Source organism: Phascolarctos cinereus, unplaced genomic scaffold, assembly GCF_003287225.1.
Source record: "Phascolarctos cinereus isolate Bilbo 61053 unplaced genomic scaffold, phaCin_HiC Scaffold_2;HRSCAF=192, whole genome shotgun sequence".
NCBI classification, from domain to species: Eukaryota; Metazoa; Chordata; class Mammalia; order Diprotodontia; family Phascolarctidae; genus Phascolarctos; species Phascolarctos cinereus.
In genome coordinates this window covers 384,044,828-384,068,632 of record NW_027555625.1, presented here as the reverse complement: position 1 = coordinate 384,068,632, position 23,805 = coordinate 384,044,828, and the positions used below count along the sequence as shown (strand labels likewise).

Genomic DNA, 23,805 nt, shown 5'->3' with positions numbered 1-23,805 from the left:
TCCTGTATCTTGTTCCCCATTCACCTGACTTTGGCGGTTCTTCAGATGGAGAAGTGCTGTAAAGTACATGGAAAAACTGAACTTACGCAAATAGGGAGTTAGCCATGCTTTGATTTTTCTCTCTTGGCTCTGGGTATCTTCAAGTAGAGCCAGAGTAGGATTTTTGTTTTAAGCCACCATTGTCTCTTAATTTCTACTGTTAGATTCCATCTTGGGCTAATAATTACCCTCCCTTCTTTTAAAATTCAGATATTTCTGGAAAGAGGGAAAGACATCAGTGGAATGTCACAGCTTAAAAGGACTTTAACAAATAATCTAACCCCCTCATTTCACCAATGGTGAAACTGGTGTCTGAAGAGGGGAAATAATTTACCCAAGGTCACACAGTGAGTTAGGGGTGGAACTGTGGACAAAAACTTACATACTGACTCCCTGTCAAGAATTCTTTCAACTACACCAAACTGAATGTGGTTATTTACCTTTTACTCTGTATATAGAGAGTTGGGCAACCTGGAGTGACAGTTGGAGGGGGGAAGAATGGGAGGTAGGAATCATGGAAAACTCATTTCACCTACCAGACTGTGCCTAGAGTAGACATTCATTTGTATAGCACTTTTAAGGTTTGCAAAATTTACAAATTTTTTTTACAAATATTATCACTTTTGATTCTCAGAACAATCCTGGGAGGTAGGTGCTATGATTATCCTCATTTTACAGCAGAGGAAAGGGAGGAGGATGGAGGTTGCCCAGGGTGACACAGCTAGTAAGAGTCTGAGGCTGGATTTGATCTGAGGCTGTACTTGAACTCAGGCCTTCCTGACTCCAGGGCCACCAGCACTCCGTGTCACCTAGTTTGCTGGTAAAGCAAGGTCAGGCATTTTTGCAGGGCTTTAAAATATGTCCCATGGATCAAGGATATGCTGCTAAATGTTTAACAAGTGGCTCTGTGCTGGGAAAAGATCATGTATAGCACACTGTTAAGTTTAATCACATTATTCCAGACAACCAACAAAATAATAAATTAAGTCCTTACCAATTTTTATTTAAAAAAAAAACAAGGTTGTGATTGTCTCATCCCTCCCACCTGGCTCTAGGTGTTGTCTGGCAACTTCCCCTGCCCCACTCCTGCTGCGGGCTTCCTAAGCCTTTGAATCCTGGCCAGAACTTCTCGCTTTCATTGCAATGGGTCCCTCTCTGCCCTAAGCTCAGACTGCAGTTCCTGCTTTTGTCAGCAGAGGGAGCGCAACTGACAAACTTTCCAGCCCACTGCTGTTTTTTAGAGAAAAAGACAGGAGAAGAAAGAGAGAGACACCAGGGTTATCATTTAAGGGATGCTTGACCTAGGTCTGCTCCTGATCCAATAATCTTGTCCAGCCCATCTCACACAGCTGTTTTGGGAGCATAGGGATTTATGTAGACCTCAGGACTGACCCACCTTTGTAGGGAGATCCTAGGGTCCTAAGTGGAGTCAGGAAATAATGTCAAAACTGGAAAGGACTTTAGAGAACATCTAACCCACCCCCTCATTTTTCAGATGAGGAAACTGAGGCCCAGAGAAAGTGACTTTGTCCACAGTCAAACAGGGAGTTAGTAACAGAGGTGGGATTGGAAACCTGGGTCTTTTAAAGGTAAAAAAAAATTTCTGAATGCAGAAACTCCTCGATAGCATTTTTAAGTTTCTCAAAAGAGATGCTTTCAAGTTGGAATGTCTCAAAATGGGGATGAAAATTCCTGAGGTGGGGGGAACTTTGTGTCTAGGAGAACAAGCGTCTATAACAAAAGGTTACAGCTAGTCTCATTAGTACAGATGCCATACACACCTGAAATACAGCAGGTACTATAAATCAAATGATTGTAATTTGGGCAACCCAACAGTAATTAACCTTGTAAACCTACTCTCAGTAACTTCTGGCATCAGCAGAGAAACTTTTGTATTTAAGATTGCTTTCTTACCTGTTGTCACATTTTACTCTTAGAATGAACCTGAAAAAGGCTCTGGACTTGGAATCAGGAGACTTAAATTCAAATCCCAGCACTAACTTTTATAATCTCTATGATCTTTCAGCTTCTTCGTCTGTTAAATGGGATCATTAACAATTGCACTACTGCCTTTCACAAGAAAGCATGTCTACCTTGGTATTTCCATTTGATTGATGGCCAAACTGGGGCCAACAAAGAAATGTCATTTGTCCAAAATAATCCAGTGAATTAGTGGTAGAGCCAGGACTAGAAGCCTGGAAATCTATTGATTTCCAGTTCTTTCCATTGTATATTAAGATGATTTCTAAGGTCCCTTCTAGCTTTAACATTCTGAGTGTGAGCCAGAAGATCAGAGGGCACTGGGCTCTTTACTTCATTTATGTAATTTACAGTGTCCTTGCAAGACCCTCTTCCCAAACAATACCTGTACTTTCTGCCCCACCCCTCTATCCCAATTGGGTCTTCTCAGACCTTATTCTCACTTTGCCTTCCCCTCTTTCCCTTCTCCCTGCTCTCAGGTGATTGCAGAAATCTTGGTGAGTCTTGAATTTTATTATGATTTTTAATACCCCATGTGAATGAATTCTAGCTAGACTGCTTGTGTGTGCTGAACCCATTGGGGAAAGTCATTTTGGGTTTGAGGCTTTCTTAAGGTGTTCTCTCTCCTTCTCTCTCGGTCTGTCTCTCATTAGTCATTCTCCCCATCACCTGTGCCCTCACCCCCAATACTTCTTGAAGTCTGGGGATAAACAGAGGGGAAAACTGGGCAGATGAAGGCTGGTCATTGGGATTCATGGCTGGAGCCAGGCCAGCTGCCTGTCTGGCAACTCTCCCCAGGAATCTCCTGTTCCTGAATGGGAATGGAAAGCATCCAATGCCAGGTTTTCCTAGTTATTCCAAAGGGCAGAGAGCTACCAAGTTTTCGGGAAAAAGCAGGTCTTGAGCTATCCCTCCCAAACAGGCCATACCCATTCCTCCCATAGAGACAAAAGCCCTTGGACAAGAAGATTTGAGTGTTGAACACTAACAATAACAATTTCTTCCCCTGTTCTCCCCCACTCCTGTACCTCCAATCCTGCCTGTATTTGCCTTTGCCCCAACTTTGCAGGAGATAGCAGACACAACAGGCGGTGGTGACAAACCTTCTCTGGAGACACGTTTCCTGAGTATCTTGTGTTCTCGAAGCTACCAGCACCTCCGAAGAGGTCAGCGCTCCACCCACTCCATGCTATCGTCTGCCTCATGCTCTCTGCTTGGCACTGTGGGGAAAGCAGAAGCACACATGGGAATAGAGCAGGGAAGAAGACATTTTTGCACCCTTGGTGATGTTTTGATGTGGCCAAAAAAAAACAACCCCTACTGATCTTAGACCACATTAATAGAGTATTAGTGTCTAGGACAAAGGAGGAAATAATCCCACTGTAAGCTGCCCTGCTCACACCACATACTAAGAATTTTAAGAGGAAGATTGACAGGTTGTGGGTTTTTTTCACCTAAATAGTATTGCTTTCCTGACCAAAACACTTAGGAATTCATGTCCCTTGATGGTGCCCTCATCATAGTCCTGGAGGACCGTCCTAGGTGTTTGAGGGACTTTGAGAGTGAAGGGGTCGGGGAAGAAAAAGGTAGGAAGTTCACCTCTCTACTGCCCTTGAGGGTCACTCCCTGTCCTGGGTTTTCCTGGCTCCCAGTTTTCCAGGAGTTTATCAAGATGACTAATCATGACGTGGAGCACACCATTAAGAAAGAGATGTCTGGTGACGTTCGGGATGCGTTGGTGGCTATTGGTGAGTGGCCGGGGGCGGGAGGGAGCTGGGAGAGGGGACCAGTGCAGCTGCCCAGGAGGGAATTCACAGCAGCATAGATTTCAGGCCATCTCCTCTAGCCCGGGAGGCTCTGCCCACTTGGTCTGAAGGTTAATGAGAATAGCCATTCTTAGTCTGTGGGAGCTCAGGAGGACATAGTTGATGCCCTGCTCGTCTGTAGTGAATTAGCAAGAAAAACAAAGGAGGAAGGAAATGGTATTTACACATACCCAATTCCACTCTACGCTCTCTTCCCTCCCCTTCCTCTACTGGTTCTTGGATCATGTGGGCACTGTTATGTTTTGGTTAATGGGGAGGACAGAAGGAAGAGAGCTGAAGGGTTTTTGTTAATGAATGCCAAGACAAGAAAAGAGTCGAGATGGAAACTCCACCTGTCCCTCTCACTGTGCCCAGCCTCCCTTTCTTTCTTGCCTTTTTTCGTTTCCTTCTCTGTTCTTCTCTAACACAAACAGCAAGTGAGATCAATTAATTGATTGATCAATAAACATTTACTAAGCACCTACTGTGTGCCAGGCACTGTGCTAGGTGCTGGGGATGTAATATGAAGAATTTGTATTTATATCCTACTTGCCTTCTCTTTTCCTATGTATTGTCTGGACCCTGAGCTGCCCATTTGGGGCCTAGCCTGGGGCCAGAGCCAGTAATCCCAAGACTCAAAGAAGTTGGTAAACTGGGGTGGGGCCCACTGCTGGTTTCTAGAACTCCTTTTATTATTCTCTACCTTCCTGATATTCAACTCATTCTTTCCTGCAAGCAGTCTTTGGGGAAAGATTTTGAAGCTATTTCCAGCAGAGCCATTGTAAGCACCAGTGAAATTCCTGTTCATATTTGGTCCCTGTGGGACTGGCTGTCCTTATAAGTGAAGCAGGGGGTCACCTATGTATCATGCTTTCAGGAGAAACCAATGCCCTCCCACCCCCCACCCCCATCAAAACATCTTCCTTACTGTGTATCAGAGTGCCAAAATTTCTACCACTAGAATTTAATCCTTTTGCATCTTAAAGGATATATGGTATTCCTGCCGCCCACTAGAAAGCAGACGTCCCTGGACTCATGCCACTTTGTCAGTTAAGTACTTAGAAAAGATTAGTTGACAGTCAGCTGAGATCAAAGTCCCTATGAATGGGAGGGGCAGACACAGGACACATGCCTGAAGTGGAGAGAAACACTGGAAGGGATGATGTCAGTGCCAAAGACCAATATGGTCGTTGTTAGGGCTGGCACTGAGCAACAGCCCAGGTTTGCGTAGAGATAATAAGAGAAACCAGCTTCTAACTACATTTCCTTTGTATTCTCCTTAGTCCAGAGTGTCAAAAACAAGCCCCTCTTCTTTGCTGATAAGCTGTACAAGTCCATGAAGGTAAACCCTTTCCTTCTTCTGGTTCCATCTAGAGTCAGGGGCCAAAAGGCAGCCCCGACCTCTCTCATTCCCTGCTCTCCCATACTCCGAGGCCAATAGTTTCCTGTTCATAAAGATGCTGGAAACACTGGGAGGTATCAACAAAGTTGCCTATCTAGGAAAAAAACCGCCAAGCCTCCTTCCAGAGGGGTTACAAACTCAAAATGTTTTTCCATGGCCGATGTGAGATTGTTTCTAGGGAAATCTTAGAGACAGGGTAGAGAGCTCAGGGCTAGCATGGGGAATATCTTAATGGAAACCCTACCAACTTCTAATATCTGTAAAATTGTACTGACTACCTGGTCATAAATTATATTATACTATACTTCCCAGGGTTAATGCCTAGGGCAGGCCTAGGTATTACTCTGCTATCATCTTTCCTCCCCCCACCCATTCTATTTCTGATATTTGACTTTTTTTTTAATCTTGCATTTATAGTCTGCACACACAGTTCTAAGGCTAGCTATAGCCACATTTAAGTTCACTCCCCCTAAGATTCTGAGATTTCTGGGTGTTCACTAGTAATTAGGCCAAGGTCCAAGTGAGTAAGCTTCTTGGACAAATGGCTTCCCCTCTGAGTGTCCTCATCTATTAAAAGTGAAGAGGTTGTACTAGATGACCCCTAAGGTCTAAAATCTTAAGATCCTTGAAGACAAGGGTCCAAATCTGTCCTCTATGGTTTCCCAGGAGTGTGGTGTTCCAGCTCCAAACAGCTCTGTGTCCCAAGTGCTCAAGGAAGCCATTTAATCTGTCCCATCTGGGAGATTGAGACGTAATTTCCTCCTGTGGGTTTGGTTGATGTCAGGGGTGTGTGTGTGTGTGTGTGTGTGTGTGTGGGTGTGTGTCTGTCTGTCTGTGTCTGTCCATCCATCCGTCCGTCCCTCTCTCACATCCTCTCTGTAAATCTCCACCCACATTTACTCTATCAGGGAGCAGGCACTGATGAGAAAACTCTCACAAGAATCATGGTCTCCAGGAGTGAGACTGACCTACTCAACATTCGGCGAGAGTTCATCGACAAGTATGACAAATCACTTCACCATGTCATTGAGGTAAGGAGGAAGGAACTCCAGGCCCTACCGTAATCCAGGTGTCTCTCACCAGGGGCTAGACCAGCATTCCTCTGAAGGGAAGGGAGGGTGTTTTGAGTTGGGCCCAGTGACTTTTTGTCCTCCCCCTCCGTAGCTCATCGTGTTTCCAGAGGGGCACATGTATTATTCTTGCTCTCAGGGAGATATCCCCTGCATCCTATCAGAACGTAGAATTGCTGCTGCAGGAGTTGATGGCGGCCTTTTTGAGGGGATGTTAGCCGTCACTGTGGGAGGGGCCAGGGAAGGTTTTTCACTGTGAGCATGTCCTTTCTTTCTGCTCTTAGAGCGACAACTCCGGAGACTATCTCAAGGCTTTGCTGGCCCTCTGTGGAGGAGAGGACTAGCTGGAAAGGGGAGAGAGCTGGTCCCCAATTCACAGCTGCCCTGTTGGTGGTAGAGGTTGCCATGGCTTTGGGGGGAAACTCCCTTTGCTATCCGGCCTCACTCTCAAGGAGACCACAGCCAGCACTGATTCCTGCACAGCCAAGACAAGTGGGGAGGGAGTGGGGGGAGGGGGAGGGGAGATGGGGAGGGAAGGGAAGGGACTTGGGCCTTGTCTTCTGTGAATGTCGTAGGAGGAAAGGGTGACACCTCCACGCAGGTGTTTTACCCAGTGAAGTTACTCCTGTCCATGTATTCTAAAATGAATAAAATGTACCCCGATCATAGAATCTGAGTTACAAGGTCTTTCCAGAAGACGTCTAACCCAGAACTGAGCAGGCGTCCCTTCTACACTATCTGTACACCGTCCTCTGCTTCAGGACTTCAGAGTTGAGGAACTCACTGCGTTTTGAAGGCAGCCCATTCCTCCTTGGGGCAGTTTTAATTGTTATAAAGTCCTTTTATATATTGGGCCAAAATTGGCTTCCCCTGACTCCTCTCAATTCCACTCTCTGGGGCCCAGAAGTGTTCACAGTACTGGGGAGGAAGTCAGACTGGGCAAAAGACAAGCTTCCATTCACAGCTCCACCCAGCGTCCGTACTTTCCACCTCCTGTCTAATCCTCTTGTGTTTTGGCTTCCTCACCACAGCCTCTCCCTACCTGATGCTGCTTAAAGCATTTCGCTCGATGGGCTTCATTGAAGGCACTTTCGCACACTGCCTGGCACATCACAAGCACTCAATAAAATGCTTGTTGACTGACATACGGGGCCCCGAGGTGTGTCCCCGGAGGTTTGGGTCCAATTAAACAGGTGCCAGAAAGAATTACCATCCTGCCTCGTCTTCCTCTGTTTCTCCCATAGTGGATGGAAAAATTGGCTCTAATCTGCTGTCTTTTCACTGCCCAGCACCAACATTCTAACCTTATATAGTGGGGGATCACTTGGTTCCCAGGCATTCAATCCATCACCAAGCATTTAAGTCTTACTCCATGCCAGGCACTGTGCTGGGGGTAGGGGGTGGGAGGGTGCAAATACAAAGAATGAAACCATCCCTATTCTCAAGAGGTTTACATTCCAACTTCTACGTTGTCTCGCATGTCAGAATGGGGTTGGGGTTGGAGGGATATAACAAATAGACATGACATCCTTCTGATCTTTTGAGGAAGTCCTGTGAGGAAAATGGAACAAAGATTATGATCCCAATTTATAAATCAGCATGTTGATACTGAGAGAAGTGATTTGCGGCAGCTCTAACAAATCGTATTTCTTAAACAGTCATTTATTGAGTGCTTACTATGGGTCAGGTATTGTGTGAGGCCCTAAGAATAAAAGGAAAAGCAGATGGGTGGCTAGTGAGTAGAAGAGCAAAGACTTGTGCCCAGCTAGCTCCTTTCTCTTGTATATACTGCCTCTGCCTTTACCTGGACAAGTGCTGAAAGAATAGGCATGTGCTGGAGGTGAAGGCCAGAGGATAGGGGGGGTATGCAAAGGAAGGGAGAAGAATAAACCAGCTGGTATCACCTAGATGATTTGAGCCCAAGAGAGAACCTTGCGCTCTGCATTTTTGGCCCTTTTCAATGGAGCTGCAAATAAACCAGTGACACGGAGAGATGAGTCAGTTTGACAAGTATGTACTGAGCAGGTTCTGTGTTCTTACCCCTGTGCGGGGAGCAAGAAGTGTAAGGCGTGGTTTCTGCCCTGGGTCGGGGTGGGGGGGGGATGTTATGATGGAGAAAGGAGTGAAATGGGTATTATGATAAGGTAGCCCACTGTGTGCAGATCACAAAGAACCGAAGTGAGTGCTGGAGACCACGGTTCAGTGAAAGATCTGTGTGAGTTAGGCTGGTAATAACTCCCATTCTTATAGGACTTTATGGCTTAGGGATACATGACACTTTTCTCAAAAAGTGAGTTATCTAGGGCAACTGGTAACATTCACATATTGTAAGTGAGAAGACAGGTTGTGAGAAGCTAATCATCTTTCCTATGGTCACAAGGCTATTTAACCTCAAAGTTAGGATTAAACCCAGATCTCCTGACTTCAGATCCAGCACTCTTTCTGATATGTAATCAACATTTATTAAGCAATTCATATGTACTATAAATCAAGTGTAATCAACAAACATTTATGAAGCTGTTGCCTAATACCAAGCACTCCAATGATGGGGATATGAAGAAGAGCCAAAACAGCCCCTGCCCTCACATCTCAGTTCCTGAAGTGAAGGAGTTAGCATTCTACTAGAGAGGTGCAATATATTCCTGGATATGCCAATAGTGGACACTTTTTTTTAATGTGATGGGGGAGGGCACCAACTATTTAAGTAAAGAACAAGGGCCTCCTGGAAGACAGTCTATGCTTGAGCTGACCCTTGAGAGGAGAGAGGGGGTTTCAAGTGATCTGGGTGAGAAAGAAGAGCATTCCAGGCAGGAGAGACAGAAGCAAGCATAGACGGGGAATGTTGCGTACAAAGAATAGGCCACTTGGATTGGAATGTAGAGTACGTGAGGAGAATCGTGTCATCGACCTGAAAAGACAAGCTGGAACTTATTGTGAAGGGATTCAGATGCTAAACAAAGGAGTTTGTATTTTATTTTATTAAGGGATCTACTAAAACATGAGCGGGGCAAGTGACATGGTCAGACCTGTGCTTTAGGAAAATCCCGTTGGCAGCTGGATGGAGGGTGGATTGGAGAGGAGAGAAAATGGATGCACAGAGTCTAATTAAAAGGCCATTGTGACAGTCCAGGGTGGAGCTGATGAGGGCCTGAACTAATATGGTAGTTGTGTGAGTAGAGAGAATGGAACAGATGTAAGATGTAAGCTGGTAGAATCGACACAGTTTGGCATCTAATCAGATGTGGGGGAGGGGAGGATGAGAGCGGAGTTGAGGAAGGCTCTCTGAATTAAAGGGACTAACCTGTTTATTGCAAGAAGGTGGATTGTTAATAGACTCGTCTTCCCACCCTTTTGTATTCTTATGTTACCACTCACCTTAATTGTCCATAAGAAGGGGAGAGACTATAATTAAACTGTGTTTTTTCTTTCCCCAACCTCTATCTTCCCACAATCTTAGGGTATTGAATGAATCTCAGTAAAGAGCAGGTTCAAGGAGAAGCTGCAATTTAAATAAGGGAGTGAAAACAGAGTAGCCTAATTTTCTACTAGGAACTGTACTCTCTTCCCCTCTGTTCCCGCAGCTCCAGTCCTCTTGGACACCCTCAGCCTTTTGGGGAGAGGTTGTAGAATCATAGTATTCATAGAGTTGGAAGGAACCTTAGAAGTCATCAAGTCCAATTCCCATATGAAGAAGGAATTCCTTCTAAGACATCCCTAAGAAATGCCACTTAGCTTCTACTCAGAGATGTCTAGTGAAAGGAAATATAACTTCTCAAGGCAGTCCAATCCACTTTTAGATAGTTTTCAGTATTGAGAAGTTGCTCCTCTTTCTTAAGTGGGTCAGTGATTTTATAAGTGTCTGATCTTTCTCCAGGAATGCAGATTTCCACTCATCTACACCTGCATACATCTATATCTATGCCCATCCTGTTTGTCTCTTGCTCATATTCTCTGTTAGGTTTGTTGGAGGGGATCCACCCAACCTGTTTTCTTTCAACATGATGGCAATACTGGTGGAACGCATCCCTCACTCTTGACATGTGACCAGCTCTCTCTGTCTTTCTCTGTGTCATACATTTCTCTGTTGACATTCTTTACCTTGGTTCTTCTAAGCTCCTTGTTTGTTATATATGTGCCTCTCCGCTGTTCTCATTTTTAATTCTTTGAAAGCTGAAGTAACCATGACTTGTAGCCATACAACACCAATTGAATCCTGGTTTTTAAAAGATGAGCTTTTGTTTCTGAGAGAAGATTGGGGTCATTAAAGGACTTTCCCAATTTCCAAAAGGCAATCCATCCCCCTCTCCTATTTAACTTTGGGTTCAACTCATTGTACTATCTGCCTAAGAAATATACACTGTTGGATGAGTTCTATAGATTTGTAGACCTGAATACCTCTCTCCTAGATTATTGTATTAGCCTCCAACTATATGTAGTAATCTGTACAACGGCCCTTAGTTTTCATCCACTTGCTTGTTCCCATGTAGATGACTAGGTGAAACTTTTATGAGTGCTTACAGGTCTCTTGCAGGAGGTTCTATGATGTTCTGGGACTTGATGCAACCAGCACACAATGTCTTCCCCAAATCCATAGGGAATTACTCTTCATCTTGGACTCTGGGCCATACCTCTTCCATGACAGTGGTTAACACCTTTGCAAGTTTACATATCCTTGTTTTATGCCTTACCCGATCTTTGTGATCAGAGAGTCATTGAACAAAGTTATCTCTTAGATCTTTTTAGGAATCTTGAATAATATTGATGTTTGGATAGAAGATATCTTGTTGGAAGAGTCTTTAAGCAAACAAATCAAATGTTTTCTTATAATCAATAAACAATAAGTACAGTGGAGTCTTGTATTCTTTTAATCTTCAGTTAGTTGTTTGACGGCAAAGACGAGGTGTCTTGTGCTAATAACACTTGAAAAAGCTTACATCTTCCTTACTAATACCCCTCATCCAGGATGCCTTTGATGTTAATGTAGCTGACTCTCTTAAAATTTTTATTTAGATGGGAAAGTAGCCATAAATATTGGTAGTTCTTGATATTCTGTCACCTGGGGAGATATTAATAAAGTCCGATATTTTTTCCCCACATCTTTAATATCTTCCTCTCTTTTAAATACCTTGTGAACTGATTCCTTCCAATTATCTCCTTCAACATGTATACGTAGCCTAATCTATCTGCTTTTTCTCTCTTTGGATTTTTTGTTTTTCATTTTTGATATGCATTTCTTCCTCCTTTATAAGCACAAATAGTTACAAACATTTGTTGTAGATCCCTTCCTTTTAACTTCTGTTATCCTCCTTCCATTTTTATCCTAAATTTCCTCTGTTAGCCTTGTTTAGCTGGCTCTCTTGCTCAGCTTTCTTTAAACCAGTTTTACCCCTAAAACAATTTTACTGTTTTGAGTGGTAATACTGCTGATAATCTTGCGTCATGTTCAAATTATTTTACAAGAGAGTTTACATTCTAAACTGTCATTGTATTTGGCTATCCTATCACTCCTCACTCCACTTTGGAAGTAACTAAGTATTTGCTGTTTAGAGTACTTTATAAGGTTATTTTAGCCCTTTTTTTAAAAACAGCAACTTATTTTTAAACTGCTATATGAAATTATTCTATGTCTTTTATTCTATTCATATCTCATTTTTCATAATTGGTATTTCATTTGAATGTCAAGCTAAAATTTTCAATTGTATATTACATATTTTTCTAATTTTTATTCTACTTTTAATATTTTTAGTCTTTGCTCTAGCAATGTAATTCAAGAACTCCTACATCAATAATGAATCATTTCCTGCCAAAATACAATCAATTTCTTTTTTTTTTAATGGTATTATTTAGTGTTTGCCATGTCTATAGCCTAGAACAGGGGTTTGGCAAACTGTGTTCCATGGGCCAAATATGGCTCACTGCCTGTCTTTGTAAATGTAAGATGTAAAGACCATTCTTAGCGTGCAGGCCATACAAAAATAGGCAGCGGGCTGGATATAGCTTTCAGGACATAGCTTGCCAGTCGCTGGCCTAGCAATTCTTATTTTCAAAGAAAGTATTCATGATACGTAAACTTGAAGTTTCTGTGTAGCCTATAAGCCATTGGCCTCTCTCATGCCTTATGCTGGGTCCATATCTTCTAGGATATTTAACATAAGCTTTACCTATTCCAAAATGTTTATTGAAGTCACCAAGTATCCAAGTATATATTAATTTAATTTGGAGTGTTGCCAAATTACTGTGTTTTTCATGTTTTTTTTTTGCTTCTTCAGCCTTTACAGCAACTCTTAGTGCATAAGCTGAAAGTATTTTCATGATAATCTCTTGCATTAATTAGTCATGAGCAATATACAAGATATGCTACAAATGACTTACTGTCTCAGGGAAAGACAGTATTTATTGCCTTTGGATGCATGAAAATTTTTCTTCTAAATCCTTCTTTTGCCTCTCCAAGGAAAATCTATGACATATCCTTCCATTTAGCTTTAATTTCCTTCTTTTGTTTTCAGGCATAGCACCCCTTCTGGAATAGTCCTCCAATTTTCACCGACACAATCTATTTGGGTCCCTATAGGGGTGCCTACTACCTTGGGTTATACAAGTAATCCAGTGAGTCAACATTCCAAACACTATTTATAGATCATGAGCTCTCACCAGTTTGCTTCCCACTGACAATCTTCTAATAGACTCAGCTCTTAGCAATTTTTTAGGTAAAACATCAAAAACAGTAGCTACAACTGAACCTGGAATCCCTTCTACAACATGATGAAGCACTGGAATAGGACTTGGTATAAGTCATCCTTACATTGAGATAAAATCTTCTCGTAATTTCTACCCTTTGCTCCTAGCTCTATTTGCTGAGGATAAGCAGACCAAGTTTACAATTAAACTCTTTCATGTAACAGCTTCTCAAATACTTGCAGACAGTTATCACATATCCCCCAAATCTCCTCTTCAGACTAAACATCCTTCTTTCCTTCAAGCGATCCCCATATTTAGATTGACCTCAGCATTCTATCCTGTGGATGCTTTCAAGCTCTTTAATGTCCTTCCTAAAATTCATTGCCTAGAATTGAACATAATACTACAGATGTGGTTTCCTCAGAACAGAGTAGAGCAGGACTATCACCTTCCTCTTTCTGTAAGACTGATTTCTATTCCCACTGAAATCCCGTAAGCCTCTTTGATTGTTACATCACACTCTTGTCTCATTGATCTTTTTTTTTTCACATGGACTGATATCTAGCCACATATCCCATCCTATAATTCCACAGTTGGTTTTTTTTAACTCAAGTAAAGGATTTTATAATAATCCCTCTTTAAAAAATCATTGAACATGTTAGTTATTCCTTGTGTTGTCTGTGTATTTAATAAATATGCAAATACATGTAGAGATGCTAAATGAATACTCTGTCTTGACAGAGTGCTGAACTAGATGTCAAAAAGACCTGAGTTTGAATCCTGCCTTCAGACAGTTACAAGCCATATTATCCTGGACAAGTCACTTATCCTCTATCAGTCTCAGTTTCCTCATTTGTAAAACGAGGATAATAAAATTACTTACCTGATAGGGGCGTTGTGAGCATCAAATGAGATAATTTGTGTAAAGTGCTTTGCAAAATTTAAAGTGATTTATAAAAGTTATATAAATAATTCAAATACACATTATTACACGGCACTTATGCTTTCATCTGGGTCACTGATAAAAATGTAGCTCAAATGAAGGTCAAGCAAAGCAACTTGTGGCTACTACTTAGAGACCTTCCAGTCTGATATCAATCACAATGGGTCCAGTTGTTCCATTCTGAACCTACCAACAAACATTTATTAAGGGTTAGCCATGCTGGGTGCTACAGATACAAAGACAAATGAAACAATCCCTTCCCTCATGGATCTGACATTTTAATGGGAAGACAACATGTATGCATATAAGTATTTATCAAATAAATACAAGATAAGTATAGGAGGAAGATACTAACAGCGGTGGAGTGGGAGGGGGGAATCAGGAGAGGCTTCATGTGGGAGGTAGAGTTTGAGCTGAATTTCAAAAGAAACTAGGGATTCTCAGAAGCACAGGTGAGGAGGAAATGTATCATAGGCATGGGCATAGCCTAAACAACTGATATGGGGGCAGCTAGGTGCGCGGTGAATAGAGCACCGGCCCTGAAGTCAGGAGTACCTGAGTTCAAATCTGGCCTCAGACCAAAACACTTGACACTTACTAGCTGTGTGACCCTGGGCAAGTCACTTAACCCTAATTGCCTAAAAAACAAACAAAAAAACAAAAAACAAGAAAAAAAACCCCAACTGATATGGAGATAGCAGAAGGAATTGTGTGATAAGAACCTGCAAACAACAATCACTGTCACACAGACTGCACCTGTTGTCAATCTCATTCACGTGGCTACAGGGAGAGATTGTCAAATGCCTTGCTGAAATTAAGTATACTGTGTACCTGGCATTTCCCGGATCTACCAGTCTAGTAACCTAGTCCAAAAAGGAAATGAGGTTTGTCTGGTATAACCTGTTATTGTTGAACCCATGCTACCTTGTAGCCTTTCTAAGGCCTTACAAACCACCTGAGTTCAAACCTTTCTGGAATTTCCCAAGAATTGCCATCAAGCTCATTGGGCTATAGTTTGAAGACCTTCCACCTCTTGAAAATCAGAAAACTTGCTTCATCTGTAATCTGGCATCACCTTTAGCATCCCTTCTGATTTCTAAAGATCACTGAGAGCAGGTTAGAAATCTTATTGATAGCTCCAGTTTTTTCAGTGCCATGGGAGGGTCATCAAATTTAGAGCTGGAAAGAATTATAGAGACCATTTAGTCAAACCCCTTTATTTGAAGGTGAGGAACCAGAAGCCCAGAGAAGTTAACCCTCCCAAGATCACACAGGTCATGCTGACATGAATTTGGTGAGGGCAGCATAGTGCTAGCTCTTTCACCATCTATTATCTTAGGTTTCAATTCCCTGTGAAACATTTTTGTTCTATACTTCCCCTCCTGAGGAGGATTCTCCTTGGTAAATAGAAGTAATGTTAAGTAGTATCGCCTTCCTTTCCTTGTCTTGTCATTGATCTTACATTCTCCTTCAACTTAACTCAGCTAAGAAAGTTCTTTCTAACACTTTTCTTCTAAGACCATGCCAGTTTTAAAATCTGAGCTCATTGATGAGTTCCTCCATGAACCAGGCTCATCTCTTCAAATTTGTCTTCCTTCCCTCCCTTATCAAAATCATAGCAATTACAATGACAGGATTTTTTTTTTAAGGAAATTGGGGTTAAGTGACTTGCCCAGGGTCGCACAGGTAGCTAGTGTCAAGTGTTTTGGTCTGAGGCCAGATTTGAACTCAGGTACTACTGACTTCAGGGCCGGTGCTCTATCCACCTCGCCACTTAGCTGCCCCTATGACAGAGCCTTTTCTTCAGAGCATCGCATATCTATTGAGGATCTGATCAAGTCATAGGGTTAGAACTGGAAGGGATCTTAGAGGTTGCCTAGTCCAATCTCTTTATTTTACAGATGAAGCAACAAAGGGTCAGAGAGATTTGCCCAAGGTCACACAGCCAGTAACTTGCAAAGCCAGGATTCAGACCCAAGGCCTTTGACTCCAATGATAGTATTCTTTGCACTGTATTATACCGAATGTCCCTTCTAGAATCTTAGGCAGTGGGGAAATTATGTTTCCTCTTGAACTCCTCGAAATCTCCCCCTCCCCCCTTACACACACACACACACACACACACACACACACACACACCCCAGTCATTTTTCCGCCACGTCCGACTCTTTGTGACCCCATTTGGGGTTTTCTTGGCAAAGACACTGGAGTGATTTACCATTTCCTTCTCCAGTTCATTTTACAGATGAGGAAACTGAGGCAGACAGGATGAAGTGATTTGCCCAGGGTCACACAGCTATTAGAGGTAGAATTTGAACTCAGGTGTTCCTGACTCGAGGTACTGCTCTTCATCCAACTTGCTGGCTAGGTGCCAGCAGTACTAGAGTGGTCCTCTCTCAACCTAGAAGGGGAAATATGGGAATATTGGTGTTTACTTTTGTCTAAACCTTTCATTATACAGAGGAGGAAACTGAGGCCAAGAGGGGTGAAATGACAGTTTTGCTCAAAGTTACAGAACTAGTTAGTAACAGAAGACTAGAACCAGTGCTCTTTTCACTGTACCTCTCCTTTATTTCCTTAAGTTCCCATCTTCCCTTAGAGCTCTTGGAGTTTAGAGTAGGAGGGTAAGGTTTTGCACGTTAATTTAGCCTTTGTGGCTACCTCTCTCCCAAACATCTTCCCCCAGCAGCCCCCAAGCCAACAAATTGTGTTTTCCTTCACTTCTGAATCACCCTGTGGCTTTTTGCTATACTCATCTCCCTATTTCCCCAAACCTTACCCCAAAACACGTAGTGAAAACCACCTTTCCTAAAGGGCAATCTCTTTTTAGATCTCAAGGGTCAATTCCACCCCCTCAACTTAGAAACCTTCTTTACACCCCAGTCCCATCCTCCCTACCCCCAGATGAAAATATGTGTGGGGGCGGTAGGTGGGGGAGATTCAGCTCCAGCACAAAAGCAACTAATTATGGAGAATGGCTTGAGGCAAAGTCAATTGTTTATACAGTGCTGGAAGGTGAGATCTGGTTGTCACTTAGCCAACCACAAACATACCACAGGAACCAGAGGCTGGAAAGAGAACCCAAGGCACCTTAGAATACTAGCGTTGGGAGGTACCATAAATGTTCAAGCTGGAACTTTACAGCTAGAAGGCATCTTAGAACATAAAAGGGGAATCATCTAGTCCAGTATTCTCTTTTGTTGCTTTCATTCATTCACTCGTTTGTTTGTTTTTAACAAAGGCAAAAACTCTGCTCTGGATAAAGACAAAGATGTGCTTCCTCTGTCCTCAGCCCATGATTACAAAAACCAGAATAGGAGCATGGGGATAAGCCTTGTTCAAAGTTGTATTTAGGATTACAAAGTATTTTATATCCATTATTTGGTCATGACAATAACCCTGTGGAATTAGCTAGTCGAAGATTATTATCCCTTGTTTAATTTAGCAAACTAAGGTCCATACATTGGTTTGCTAAAAATAATTAAGACAAACACTTTTCTTTGGGATGATTCTTTCCCTATGGTCAAACTTGTCCCTCTAACTCCCAATCTCACTGTCCCAACTGCCTGGACTCCATCCTGCTAACTGCAGCTTAGCCCTTATCTCCTCTGACCAGTCTTATGGGAGTTATCTACGGCAACCTATAGATATGATGACTGATCAGTGAGTCAAGATTAGGAGGGGAAGTGCTGTGACTAAGAGCTGGGTGACTGAAACCTACAAAGAGCCCCCAAACCCAAGCTGAACCAATAATTTCCATACCCCCTACTCCATACGACCCAGAGTGCCTCCTCTCCCTAGAGATACACAGTAAGTGTGACCGGGGAGAGACCGGGGGAGAAAAGGTTGGGGGAGAATACAGAATACACTTTTAAGTTTAATCTGTGTTATTAACACTTTAAGTCCGGGCAAGCGACAAAACAATAAAGCAAGCATTCGCTGGCTTCCTGAGGTGTATTTAAATGCTTACACTCCTCATGCTGAAAATGTACAGTCTGCTTTGCGAGCAGGTTAAAGCTGGTCCCAGAACAGCTTGACTGGCCACAAGTCTAGAGCTCTCTCTACCACTCCATGCTGCTGTTGTCGTTGCTCTTTGCTCTTCAAAGAGAACCATGAGATCAGGGAGGTGATGCCATGCTAAGAAAGGGTTAACAACCTCTATTTTACTTTCTTTGGGGGGAAGTTCCGAGACATTTGAAAATTCCCCTACTGGACATTCCAACTGAGGGAATGAACCCTAAAGTGAAACCAGGTAAAAATGTTTCCCCGACCAGAACGACCTGTGTCTCTCCAGTGGCCCTGTGCCCACTCAAAACCCCAAGAAGTCTGGGTTGGAAGATCCCAAGGTTTTCATTTTACAGGTAAGAAAATAGTGACTTGCTGAAAGGTACACAGCTGGTTAAGTGGCCAGATCCTGTATTTGAATCCAGGTTTTCTAATTTCTAATTCAATGCTCTTCCTACTATTCCACATTGTCTATTGACTCGGTCCAACTCATTTCCTCTTTTCTTGCCAATGGCAGTATGTAAGGCACTCTACAAATGAGAGGAGAGTCTATCCCTACCCTTGAGGAATTCACCCTTTAGCCTCCCTTATCTTATCCCATTTTTTTACTCTTCTTTCCTTTTTCCTGGCTTTGGCTCCTGACATCTCTTCCTCAAGGCTTTTTCTACCTCTCTCAGGATCAGAGGTCTTTCAGGCCAGGGTAATTAGAGTGTAGTATTTGCATAGTCCTGGGATCTCAGCATTCTGGAAATCCCCATGGGTGACCAGCGCTTCCTCTCTGAGGTCAGGGTACGTCAACAGAACGCTCCTTCCCCTCTCCTTCTGCTGTGAAGAAGCCAGGAAGTCAGCCTGGGCAGCCTGTTGAGGCTGATGCCAAAGTTACAGCCTGGTACTTGGCATAGAAAGGGCCCAAAGGGACAACCACTCCCCCCTGGAAAATGGCTTAGAAAGCATGGAGGAGGGAAGATGATCGGTGGCTTAAAGACACAGTAGCATGTTCAGAATACTGGCCCAAATAACCCTGTGCTATATTGCAGTGGAAAGAGAATGGGGCTTGAAGTTTGAAGATTTGCATTCGAGACCCTGTCTCTATCACTTATTGAGACTGTGACAAAATTTCTCCCCTTTCCCCAGGCCTCAATTTATTTATTTATAAGACAGGGATGGTTTTTAAGGCCCTTTTCAGCTTTAACATTTTAAGTTCTAGGGCCGGGGTGGGGAACTTACAGCCTCAAGGCCGCACGTGGCCCTCCAGGTCCTCAAGTGCAGCCCTTTGTCTGAATCCAAAGTCAAAGAGCTGCACTTGAGAACCCAGAGGGCCACATGTAGCCCTGGCCACAGGCTCCCCACCCCTCTTTTAGGGTATCCATCATCTCCAATGTTCTGTTGTCTAAGATCCCTCACAGCCCTGGCATTCTTTCTAGTTCTGATTCCCTCATGCATTGATGAGATCTGACCACTGTCACCTTTCTCTGTAAAACAGTCCATCTTCTTCTGGGCACCTGGTCCCCTGGAAGAGGAAGTTCATGGGAGGTTTTGAGGTGTTATGAAGCCAGGAACTACAGAAGTTGGAATAGCTTTTTGGTGGTGGCAGCCAGAAAATACTGAGGCTGGGGGTGGGGGGAGAGTCAACATCCCTTTCCTGCCTTTTGCTTGCCCTCTCCCTATGGCAACGTGGAGGACAGAGAATATCACCTGTCAGAGGACGCTAGTCTAACCAACACCTGAACAGGAAATCTCATGTATAGTATCTCATCTAAGTAGTAATTTAAAGACTTTAAAGACCCCAGGGATGGGAGCTTAAAAAACAAAACAAAGCTGAGGGAGGGGGGCAGTGTTACCTTAGATGACCTCTAAGTTCCCTTCTAGCTCAGGTATTCTGTGTTCTAGGGTTCCCTCTGGATCTGACATTATATGTTTGCTTTAAGAACCTCATCAAACAGCCCATTTCCTTCATGGATAACTTTGATTGTTCAGAAATTTTTCTGAATGTTCTCTCTGAAACAGAAAGAAAGAGAAGAGACCTTAATGATATTTGGGGGACACACACTTAAGCTAGCCTACCTAGGCTTTTTCCCAGTCCACCAGGATGAGGTCCTGGATGGGGGTGTCACACTCTTTGGAGGCAAAAAGAGTAATTTGTCTCAATCAGAGAAGGGAGAATCTAGCTTCCATCTGAATTCTCTACTGGTGACTGTCTAGATCCCTACCACTGGTAGTTGTGAAAATTCAGGAAATTTGGGACAGGCTCAGGTTCAAGGACTGGACGTCTGAGAAGATGATCTGTCTTCATGTTCTCACTGGAAAGAGATTATTTACTATGTGTGGGGGAGTATATTTGTCTTCCCTGCTGGGAAGTGTGGGTAAATATATTTGCTAATGAAATCTCTTTAGTCCTTTTCCTAAGACCTAGCTCAATGATTTATACCACATTTACCATATAATCTTGAATCTTTCCTGAAATAATAAAATGGGGCCTGATCTAGGTCCTAGTCTTTGCTCTCTTTCTAATTTGCTGTGTGACTTTTGGCAAGTCCCTTTGCCTCTCTGGGCTTCAGTTTCCCATATATAAAATGAATTTGGACTGTTCTTCCTATCTCTGACATTCTATAACTTGCAGTCAGGAAACCTAGATACTCTCTTCTTTATCCCTGACTCATCCATATAACCTTGAGTAAATTATTTAATTTTCCCCAACTCCATGGTTCTTACCTTTAAACAGGGTACATTACCCTGCCTTTGTACTTTATAGGGTAGCTGAGAGGAAATACTTTAATGAGATGATAGAGGTGAAAGGACTAGGGCCATTGAAATAGAAGGTAGCATTACATGCCACTCCTTTCTTGCCTCTAGGATAAAACACAAGCTTCTCTTTGGAAGTTTGTGGGTTTTTTTAAGCCTGTCACAACCTGGCTGCACCCAGCCTTTTTCTTTTCTTTTCTTTCTTTCTTTTTTCTTTCTTTCTTTCTTTCTTTCTTTCTTTCTTTCTTTCTTCTTTCTTTCTTTCTCTCTCTCTCTCTCTCTCTCTCTCTCTCTCTCTCTCTCTCTCTCTTTCTTTCTTTCTTTCTTTTGGCAATTGGGGTAAGTGACTTGCCCAGGGTCACACAGGTAGTGTCAAGTGTTTGGTCCGAGGCTAGGTTTGAACTCAGGGCTGGTGCTCTATTCACTGCTTCACCTAGCTGCCCCCCCAACCTCTTCCCAATTTATCATGCTTTATTACTCTTACACATTCCAGTCAAATAGTTCTACTTGCTATTCCTCGTTTATATCTCCCACCTCCATGCCTTTGCCTAGGATGTCCCTTGTACCTAGAATGCTTTCTCCTCACTTCTGCCTCTTAGAAAACCTAACTTGCTTCAAACCTCAGTTCCAATGTGATCTCCTTCTAGGCACTTGTCCTGATCTCCCCAGTTGCTAGGGCCTTCCTGGAGTCATTTTGTATTTACTTTGTACATGTGTTACATTTACTAATCAGTGTACATGCTAATTCCTCTGTAAAATGTAAACTACATGTGGGCAGGACCCGTTTCATTTTGAGTGTCTAGAGCATAGGGGATAGGGCAAGGACTGAACCTGTGATTTCATTGCCATGGGGAACTCCCAGAGGAGGATACTCCTACCAGTACAGATCAGCACCTTCTCTTTAATTTCTGGTCTTAGAAACTTGTCTAGAGTTATGGAGACAATGTGTTAGACTCAGGTCTTCTTGGCTTCAAGGCCAGGACCCTATCCACTATGACATCCTGCCTCTAAGATATACAGTAAGCACTTAATAAATGCTTATTGATTGATTACAGTATGGCAAAATGCATGTTGTAGAAGCAGTAGAAACATAGACTCATGTTTTGTTTAAGCTGGGAAGAGATTTAGAGATCATAATTCAACCCATTCTCCTCCATCTATAAGTGGAGAAACGCTTTTGAGGACTAAGTTCTACATTTCAGTGAAATAAATTTAATCCAGAATAAAAGTTCAGTAAAGAGTTTTTCACTAGGTTCTTCAAGAGGCCCTTACACTATTAATTGGGGATTCCCAGCTTCTCCTGAAATGAGGGAGGAAAGCTGGACTCTACTCCCTGCACCCCTCTGGAATCCCATCTTACTGTGATCAGACTCCCCTTACCACCCAGGAAACATTCCAGTGAATAAGTGGAAGCAGAAAGAATGGGAATGAACAAGAGGAAAATGTTAGCTGAGGATCTGGAGAGATTTCCTCACCAGACCAGATGAGTCTGGAATCCCCCACTTGCAGCATACTGGGGCAAAACCAGAGCCTTCTGGGAATAACCCAGTGGAGGAGCTGGGTTTGTAACCTCTGCCAGTCTCCTCTCCCCCCCCCCCAGTTTGTGATCCAGACTCTGAATCATCATCTTTCCACCTTCCCTCAGTAGTCTCCCTCCTTCCCCTTCCAAAAGGAGTGACCTCCAATCTGGGAATTGACCAACAAAAGATTGTTCAATAAAAGGGAATGTGCTTGTGTTTGTGATGTGTGTGTGTGTGTGTGTGTGTGTGTGTGTGTGTGTGCGCGTGTGTGAGTGTGTATGTGTATGTGTGTGTAAGAGAGAGAAAGAGCCTAATCTGGAGTCTCAGCTGGGCTTGTGGGGCTGGCTGCCTGTTGTCTCCCTCTATCTCGGGGAATTCCCCTCCTCACTAGAAGTCGTCAGCCTTGTGTTCCTTCCTGCAGTCTCTCAGTCAGCTGAGGAGGATTCGGATTGTAACTCCCACCCTGAGACCCTTCCCCTCTCTCGCCCTGTGAAACTGGTGAGTAACAGACATTTATTGGACTGGGGGAGAGGGCAAGAAAGGCAACAGGACCCAAGGCTAAGGGTCTTCTTTCTAAATGTCCCTATCATAGTTCCTTCTGAAATGAGAAACAAAGGCTTCCCCCCTTGCCATTTCCAATCTGACCCTTCTCAGCCTGGCCAGCTGGTCATCTGTCCTGTTCCTCCCTTCACTTTCCTCAGCTTTTTTCTTTTCCCTCTTTTTCCTATTCTATCTCTTGCCTGCTTCCTTTCCTTTCACTATTTTTCTTCTTTCTCTCACCTCTCCCATTGCTCCTGGATTTGGGAAAACACAGATGGATTTGGGAAAGTTCTGTTTTACCCTTTGGTTTCTTCTGGGAGAAGGTGGGTTGGGAAGGGGGTCTACTGGGAGCTTTGGATCCTGGATAGGAAAAGGCACGTGGGATATTTAGGGCTGTTGTCCAGGATTTTTAAAGCGCTGCCTTATACTTTATTAAGCATAATATCAAAATGATAGAAGCAGATTCCTTGCCCCTGTGACGAGGCTCCTTGGTATGGTAGTTAGCTACAAGTGATAAAGCCAAGGTCGTTGGTGGTAGTGGCCCTGCGGGGATGAGGTGTTCTTTAGTACTTTAGTCACCAAGAATAAACAGTTTTTCTCCAACCTAGTAGATGAGAGAGAGCTGGGTTATCTTTGGATTGGGCATATCCTAGTGGATAAGGAGAAGAGAGCATTGAGAGAGGACTAGGCAGGACCATCAGAAGAAACCCACCCAAGTGTCTCCATATGGAGTGAGAGGACCTGGCTTCTAATCTGACCCTATTACTTACTAAATGCTTCTTCATCAATAAAATGAAGGCACTGGACTCCGTTTCTAAGGTCCTATCTAATTTTAAGTCTTCTGAGGCAGGAGTAGAATGAATAGAATGGGACAGAACCAAAGGAAGGGGGTGAAGAAGAGGAGTTGAGGAAGCCAGCTGGGGGGTGGGAAGAGGAGGAGGGGAAGAATGGAGTGGAGGCCAAAGAAAGGAGACCAGTGGGATGAGAAGCAGAGCCTGGCAGAGTGAGGACTTGGTCTGAAGAATCAGGTCAGTACTTTCCAGAATTAGGAAATTAATCTACCCTATTAGTCTCTCTGTTC

The 23,805-nt window shown here is 43.2% G+C and overlaps 2 protein-coding genes across 4 annotated transcripts in view; both read left to right on the top strand.

The window, feature by feature from the left end:
- The window catches only part of ANXA6 (annexin A6), a 58,539-nt gene extending 51,572 nt beyond the window's left edge, over window positions 1-6,967 (top strand). Inside the window, exons 21-26 of one of the 2 annotated variants that reach the window (XM_020964258.2) lie at window positions 2,499-2,516; window positions 3,089-3,185; window positions 3,672-3,767; window positions 5,108-5,166; window positions 6,135-6,257; window positions 6,581-6,967. In XM_020964258.2, coding sequence (XP_020819917.1) covers window positions 2,499-2,516; window positions 3,089-3,185; window positions 3,672-3,767; window positions 5,108-5,166; window positions 6,135-6,257; window positions 6,581-6,640 — 453 coding nt within the window. In that variant the 3' untranslated portion in view covers window positions 6,641-6,967. The remainder of the gene's footprint in view (window positions 1-2,498; window positions 2,517-3,088; window positions 3,186-3,671; window positions 3,768-5,107; window positions 5,167-6,134; window positions 6,258-6,580) is intronic. The other variant, XM_020964259.2, reaches the window with a different exon arrangement.
- Window positions 6,968-22,525: 15,558 nt separating this feature from the next.
- TNIP1 (TNFAIP3 interacting protein 1) overlaps window positions 22,526-23,805 on the top strand; it is a 60,553-nt gene continuing 59,273 nt past the window's right edge. Inside the window, exon 1 of one of the 2 annotated variants that reach the window (XM_020964296.2) lies at window positions 22,526-22,682. The gene's annotated coding sequence lies outside the window, so the exon portion shown is untranslated. The remainder of the gene's footprint in view (window positions 22,683-23,805) is intronic. The other variant, XM_020964300.2, reaches the window with a different exon arrangement.